Below are 8,377 nucleotides of genomic sequence, written 5' to 3'. Positions count from 1 at the left end.
AAAAAAAAAAAAAAAAAAAAAAAGAAGAAGACAGAGGAGATAGAGCACTTCCCTACTCATTTTACATGAGAACAGTATTACTGTGATAACAAAAACAGAAAGATATTACAAGAAAAGGAATTTACAAACCAACATGTCTCCTTAACAGCGAGGTAAAACTCCTGTTGAAACAATATAGCAAAAGAAATACAACAATATATAAAAAGAGTAATATACCATGACCAAGCAAGGCTTATTCTAGCAATGCAAGACTAATTTTCTAGATCACTAGATGCATTAAAAAGCATTTGACAGCTTCCTTGGTGGCACAGTGGTTATGAATCCGCCTGTCAATGCAAGGGACACAGGTTAAGCCCTGGTCTGGGAAGATCCCACATGCTTCAGAGCAACTAAGCCCATGGGCCACAATTACTGAGCCTGCGCTCTAGAGCCCGCGAGCCACAACTACTGAGCCCGCGTGCCCTAGACCCTGTGCTCCAGAACAAGAGAAGCCACCGCAATGAGAAGCCCGCACACCACAACAAAGAGTAGCCCCCGCTCACTGCAACTAGAGAAAGCCTGAACGCAGCAACAAAGACCCAATGCAGCCAAAAAGAAAGAAAGAAAGAAATTTATAAAAAGAAAAGCATTTGAAAAAATTAACTATCCTTTTATAATTTAAAAACTGAAATGAACAATAAATTTGAAAGAAATTAATAAAAATGGTTTCTGTGTATAGACAACATGACTGAATATGTAGAAAATCCTCAGGAATCTACAAAAAAAAGCTACTAGAACTCATAAGAGAATTTGGCAAGGTCACAGAACACAAGATCTTTAAATCACTTGAAATTTCATTTACCGTGACATCAGAAAATATAAATTACTTAGGGATAAATTTAGCAAAATATGTGCTAGGTTTGTACAATGAAAAGCATAAAACATTGCTAAGAGAAATAAAAGGAGCACTAAATAAATGGAGAAATATACTATATCTATGTAACAGTAAACAAAATACTGTTAAGATGTCACTAATCTAAATATCCAACACAATCCCAATAAAAGTTCCAGGAAGATTCTTGTTAAAAATTGACAAGAGCGGGCTTCCCTGGTGGCGCAATGGTTGAGAGTCCGCCTGCTGATGCAGGAGACACGGGTTCATGCCCCGGTCCGGGAAGATCCCACATACCGCGGAGCGACTGGGCCCATGGGCCATGGCCGCTAAGCCTGTGCGTCCGGAGCCTGTGCTCCGCAACGGGAGAGGCCACAGCAGTGAGAGGCCCGCGTAACGCAAAAAAAAAAAAAATTGACAAGAGGATACTAAACAATATGCAAATAATTGAGTAGAGCCAAAACAACTCTAAAAAAGTAGAACAGGGCTTCCCTGGTGGAGCAGTGGTTAAGAATCCGCCTGCCAAGGCAGGGGACACGGGTTCAAGCCCTAGTCCGGGAACACCCCACATGCTGCGGAGCAACTAAGCTCATGCGCCACAACTACTGAGCCTGTGCTCTAGAGCCCGCGAGCCACGACTACGGAGCCCATGTGCCACAACTACTGAAGCCCGTGCACCAAGAGCCCCTGCTCCGCAATGAGAGAAGCCACCACAACGAGAAGCCTGCGTACTGCAACAAAGAGTAACCCCCGCTCACCGCAACTAGAGAAAGCCCGCGCGCAGCAATGAAGACCCAATGCAGCCATAAATTAGGAAAATTTTTTAAAAATAAATTAAAAAGTAGAACAAAGTTGTAGAAGTTACAGTATCTGATTTCAAGACTTACTATAAGGTTACAGTAATCAAGACAGTGTGGTATTAGCTTAAGGATAAACATAAAGTATCCAAATGCAACACAATATGTAGTGAGACTTTCTTAGGATCACACCAACTATTTTCAAAACCACTATCATGTTTGTGAGGAAAATGAAATTATTTTGAATTTTAACTGGATATTTGATGATATTATGGAATTACTGTTAAAGTTTAAGTGTAATAATGGCACTGTGGTAATGTTTAAAAAGTCCTTATCTTTCAACAATATATTCTGAACTACATATAAACAAAATGATATGATTTCTGAGACTCCTCCAAAATAATCTGAAGGCAAAAGAATAGATTAAACAAAACTGGCCACGTGTTAGTAATTGTTGGAGCTGGGTAATGGATACATGGAGATTTATAACACTATTCCTTCTGCCTGTACCTGTGCTTAAAATTTTTTACAAGAAAAAGTTTATTCAAAAAATTGAAATGCTTTATGGATTTAAGCAATAACCTCTTAACAGTTTTCTACTCCAAATAAAACACAATCACTCTGGTGATCAAGAATCTCAACTCTTTTCTGTACCTAATTCATATAACCTAATGAAGATTTATAAGTTGCATAAAATATTGCTAATAGGAAAAAGTAACTGTAACTAAAAATCTGTGGTTGATTACAACATCCTATTCTTGAAATACTAAAGTATATCTATGAATCTATGAAGGTCATATATTAAAAAAATCACAAATAAAAATTGGTTTACCTCTCTCAATTTCTCTCGCTCACGTTCCCGCTCAGCAATACGCTTTCGCCTCTCTTCCTCTTCCTTAAGAGCATTTTGTGTTTCTGTTCTTAGTTTATCATCTTTAAGAATCTTTCGAATTTTCTTTCTGCCTTTTCCAGGAGACTTGGAATCATCATTTTCATCTTCTTCTTCTTCTTCTTCTTCTTCTTCTTTATCATCTTCAGAATTACTCTATGGAATTTAAATGATCAAAGGTTAATACTATAAAGTTTTCTAATTTGTCTACTTGATATTCCAATTAACATACCAAGAAAAGGTGGAAGAAAACGTACTGAAAAGCTTCAGAATTACACTTTGTAATATAGAGGAGTATTAAAAAAACAACCATAAAAAGGGGGCAAAGGACTGAACAGACATTTCTCCAAAGGAGACATAGAAATGTCCAATAAGCACATAAAAAGATATTCAACATCACTTGTCATTAGGGAAATTTAAATCAAAACCACAAATGAGATACTAACTCACACCCATTAGCATGGCTATTAAAAAAAAAACAGAAAATAAAAAGTGTTGGTGAGGATGTAGAAAAACTGGAAGCCTGGTGCATTGGGAAAACAGTGTGACAGTTCCTCAAAAAGTTGAACACAGAATTACCATATGATCCAGCAATTCCACTTCTCAGATTATAACCAAAAGAATTAAAAGCAGGGACTCGCCTGCATTCACAGCAGCATTATTCAAAATAGCCAAAGGTATAAACAACCCAAACATCCATCAACAGATGAATGCATAAACACAAAGTGATATATACATACAATGGAATACTATCCAGCCTTAAAAAGAAAGGAAAGAAATTCTGACACATGCTACAACGTGAATGAACCGTGAAAACATTATGTCAATGAAAGAAGCCTGACAGAAAAGGACAAATACTGTGTGATTCCATTTGTATGAGATACCTAAAACAGGTAAATTCATAGACACAGAAATTAGAATTAGATGTTATGAGGGGCTGCAGATAGGTGGGAATCGGAGTTACCATTTAAGGGGTACAGAGTTCCCAATTATGAATGTAATTAAGGCCACTGAATTGCACGTTACAAATGGTTAAAAGGTTCATTAAAAAAATGAACTCCCCGCAAAAGAGAATAGGATTGACAAAACATTACAGAGAACTTGTACTCTAAATAATTCTGCTTATATATTGTACAAGAAACTTAAATTGACTGACTTCACTGATAAAAGAATTTAATCACATATGAGTCATTATGTTTTAGGTCTTCAGACAGAATACTTCACATCAAGTCTATAGCCCTAAGAATGTAAATAATGAATTAGAACAGCTTAAAACTTCCATTAGATTCAGTTAAGGAAAAGAAAAAAATTGATAATATATCAAAGTTAATACTTCTGCATATTTATACATTCAGTAAGTCAATTCTTCCACAAAATTTAAAATGTAAATAAATGAGTAGAATTTAACTAATGAATGGAATGCATAAGATGTAATAACATATTTACTATGGTTTACTGTACCAGTTATAATTCCAAGCGCACACAGTAAATCTCATTATTTACTACCTTGTTTTCACTGGATGAATCTTCCTGAACCTTGATGCGTCGCCTTTTCTTTTTCTGTTTATAACTTCGCTGATTTTCTTCCAATTCTGCTTTCTTTGCAGATCTAAAGAATATTTAAAATGCAAAATAAAATACTTCACGATGAATTTCCTTAAGTAAATTATGAACTATTTTAGAACTGCTTTACCTGTGTGTACATTCCTAAAAAAGATAAAGGAAAAAACAAAGAGCCAAAAAAACCTTCACTAGGTTCAAAAAGGAGAACCCTTAATTTGAAATCCAGTGATCAAAAAAATAAAGTTAAAAAAAAATCAAACAGAAATCCAATTGACATTTTAATTTATTCAAGGGGGAGGTTTAGCATATGAGTAATAAGATGGATGGAGGGCTTTTAGAAATATAAATGGTCAATATACACATGAAAAATATTCACCATCTCTTTAAATTAAAAAAAACAGATTACAAAACTTAGATATGATTTTCTTCATACCAGCTCACACAAATTAAAACAAAAACAGTAACAACAATTTGTGGTGAGAAATGTATTTTTGCACTTAGGAATTGGTATACAAAGTTACATTAATCAAGACAGTATGTTCCTGGCATAAAGGATAGACATGCAGATTGATGGAAGAGAAATGAGAGTCCAGAAATAAAACTTTATGTTTATGTCCAATTGATTTTCCACAAGGGGGTCAAGACAATGCAATACGGAAAACAGTCTTTTCACAAACGGTGCTCAGACAACTGGGTATCTACATGCGAAAGGATGAATCTGGACCCCTATCTTACACCATACAGAAAAATTAACTCAAAATGGATTGTAGTTCCCCTAAGATATACATTCTAGTTAATAGACTGCTCATTGTTTTATTGTTGAAAGAATGAGGAAATGGCTATTTACATACTCTGCTGGGAGAAGAAAAAACTGACTTCTATAAGACAGTGTGAAAATATATATGAAAAGTCCTAAAATTGCAAAACTTTAACCCAACAATGTCACTTTTAGAAATTTACTCCAAGATTTAGGTATGAGGGAAGAGACAAGATGGCAGAGTAGAAGGACTTGACCTCACCTCCTCTCACAGAAACATCAAAATCACAGCTAACTGCTGAACAACCATCAACAAGAAAAACTGGAAACTACCAAAAAATATGTTCTACATCCAAAGACAAAGAAGCCACAATTGAGACAGGAGGAGGGGTGCTTTCACCACACAATCAAATCCCATACTGGCTGGGAGGGCGACCGGCAAACAGGAAAATAATTATATCACAGAGGTTCTCTGACAGGAGTGAGCTCCACATCAAGCTCACCAGCCTGGGGATCTAACATCAGTAGGAGAAGACCCCAGAGCATCTGGCTTTGAAGGCCAGCGGGGCATGAGAGCAGGAGCTCCACAGGACTGGGGGAAACAGAGACTTCACTCTTGGAGGGTGCGCGCAAGATTTCATGTGCACTGGGCCACAGGGCAAAGCAGTGACTCCACAGGAGACTGGATCAGATGAACCTGTGGGTCTTGGAGGGTTGCCTGGGGAGGTGGAGGTCAGCTATGGCTCACTATGAGGGGCAAGGACACTGGTGGCAGAGGCCCCAAGGAATATTCATCAGCGAGAGCTCTCCCAGAGGTCACCGTTTTGGCAACAAGACCTGGCCCCACCCAACAGCATGCAGGCTCCAGGGCTAGGATGCCTCAGGCCAAACAAAGAACAGAGTGGGAACACAGCCACACCCATCAGCAGACAGGCTGCCTAAAGTCCCCCTGAGCCCACAGCCGACTCTAAACACACCCCCTTGACATGGCCCTGCCCATCAGAGGGACAAGACCCAGCTCCACCCACCAGTGGGCAGGCACCAGTCCCTTCCAGCAGGAAGCCTGAAGAAGTCCCTGGATCAACCTCACCCACCAAAGGGCAGACACCAGAATCAAGACAAACTACAATCCTGCAGTCTGCAGAACAGAGAACACTAACACAGACAGACAAAATGAGATAGCAGAGAAACATGTTCCAGATGAAGGAACAAGATAAAACCCCAGAAGAATAACTAAGTGAAGTGGAGATAGGCAATCTACCTGAAAAAGAATTCAGTTAATGATAGTAAGGATGATCCAAGATCTCAGAAAAAGAATGGAGGCACAGATTGAGAAGATACAAGAAATAAGTTTAACAAAAAGCTAGGAGATTTAAAGAATGAGCAATCAGAGATGAACAACACAATAACTGAAATGAAAAATACACTAGAAGTAATCAATAGCAGAATAAGGACTTCCCTGGTGGCGCAGTGGTTAAGAATCCACCTGCCAATGCAGGGGACACGGGTTCAAGCCCTGGTCTGGGAAGATCCCACATGCCACGGAGCAACTAAGCCCATGCGCCACAACTACAGAGCCTGCACTCTAGAGCCCATGAAGCCACAGCTACTAAGCCCACGCGCTGCAACTACTGAAGCCCACACACCTAGAGACCATGCTCCACAATGAGAGAAGCCACTGGAATGAGAAGGCCAAGCACTGCAACAAAGAGCAGCCCCCATTCACTGCAACTAGAGAAAGCCTGCATGCAGCAACAAAGACCCAACACAGCCAAAAATAAATAAATAAATAATTCTTTTTAAAAAATAGCAGAATAAATAAGGCAGAAGAATGAATTAGTAAGTTGGAAGACAGACTCCTGTAAATCACTGCTACAGAACAAAATGAAGAAAAAAGAGTGAAAAGAAAGGAGGACAGTCTCAGAGACCTCAGGGAAAACATTAAATGCACCAACTTTCAAATTATAGGGGCCCCAGAAGGAGAAGAGAGAGAAAGGGCCTGAGAAAATATTTGAAGAGATAAGAGTTGAAAATTCCCCTAACATGGGAAAGGAAACACGCAAGTCCAGGAAGTGCAGAGTCCAACATAGGATAAACCCAAGAAGGAACATGCTGAGACACATATTAATCAACTTGACAAAAATTAAAGACAAAGAGAAAATATTAAAGGCAACAAGGGAAAAGCAACAAAAAACATACAAGGGAATCCCCATAATGTTATCAGCTGATTTTTCAGCAGTAACGCTGCAGGCCAGAAGGGAGTGGCATGATATATTTAAAGTAATGAAAGGGTAAAACCCACAACCAAGAATACTTTACCCAGCAAGGCTCTCATTCAGATTCAACAGAGAAATCAAAAGCTTTACAGACAAGCAAAAGCTAAGAGAATTCAATACAACAAAACCCACCTTTATAACAAATGCTAAAGGAACTTCTCTAGACAGAAAAGGCCACAACTAGAAACAAGAAAATTATGAATGGAAGAGCTCACTGGTAAAGGCAAAAACATACAGTGAAGGTAGGAAGTCAACCACACACAAATATGATGTCAAAATCAGCAATCGTGAGAAGAGTACAAATGCAGGATATTGGAAATGCTCTGGAAATTAAGAGACCAGCAACTTAAAACAATCTTGTATATATATGGACTACTATATCAAAACCTCATGGTAACTGCAAACCAAAAATCTACAATAGATACACACACAAAAAAGAAAAAGCAATCCAAACACAACACTAAAGAGTGTCATCAAATCACAACAGACACTGATAAAAGAAATCAAAAATGACAAAAACAGATGGAAAGATATACCATGTTCTTGGATTGGAAGAATGAATATTGTCAAAATGATTGTACTACCCAAGGCAATCTACAGGTTCAAGTCAATTCCTATCAAATTACCAATGTCATTTTTCACAGAACTAGAACAAAAAAATTTTTAAACTTGTATGGAGACACAAAAGACCCTGAATAGCCAAAGCAATCCTGAGAAAGAAAAACAAAGCTGGAGGAATCAGGCTCCCTGACTTCAGACTATACTACAAAGCTAGAGTAATCAAAACAGTATGGTACTGGCACACAAACAGAAATATTGATCATCTGAACCGTATAGAAAGCCCAGAAATAAACCCATGCACCTATGGTCAATTAATCTACAACAAAGGAGGCAAAAATATACAATGGAGAAAAGACAATCTCTTCAATAAGTGGTGCTGGGAAAACTGGACAGTTACATGTAAAAGAATGAAATTACAACATTCTATAACACCGTACACAAAAATAAACTCAAAATGGATTAAAGACCTAAATGTTGGGGCTTCCCTTGTGGCGCAGTGGTTGAGAGTCCTCCTGCCAGTGCAGGGGACGTGGGTTCGTGCCCCGGTCTGGGAGGATCCCACATGCCGCAGAGCGGCTGGGCCCGTGAGCCATGGCCGCTGAACCTGTGCGTCCAGAGCCTGTGCTCCGCAGCAGGAGAGGCCACAACAGTGAGAGGCCTGCA

General features: G+C 38.7%; 1 protein-coding gene across 1 annotated transcript in view; it reads right to left on the bottom strand.

Moving 5' to 3' along the window:
* The window catches only part of ATRX (ATRX chromatin remodeler), a 247,014-nt gene that overhangs the window by 121,754 nt on the left and 116,883 nt on the right, over positions 1-8,377 (bottom strand). Inside the window, exons 14-15 of the mRNA XM_007447355.1 lie at positions 4,064-4,166; positions 2,501-2,713 (exon numbers count right to left, since the gene is read on the bottom strand). Coding sequence (XP_007447417.1) covers positions 2,501-2,713; positions 4,064-4,166 — 316 coding nt within the window. The remainder of the gene's footprint in view (positions 1-2,500; positions 2,714-4,063; positions 4,167-8,377) is intronic.

The sequence above is a fragment of the Lipotes vexillifer genome, unplaced genomic scaffold, assembly GCF_000442215.2.
Source record: "Lipotes vexillifer unplaced genomic scaffold, Lipotes_vexillifer_v1.1 scaffold945, whole genome shotgun sequence".
NCBI classification, from domain to species: domain Eukaryota; kingdom Metazoa; phylum Chordata; class Mammalia; order Artiodactyla; family Lipotidae; genus Lipotes; species Lipotes vexillifer.
This window is presented reverse-complemented; position numbering and strand designations above follow the sequence as displayed.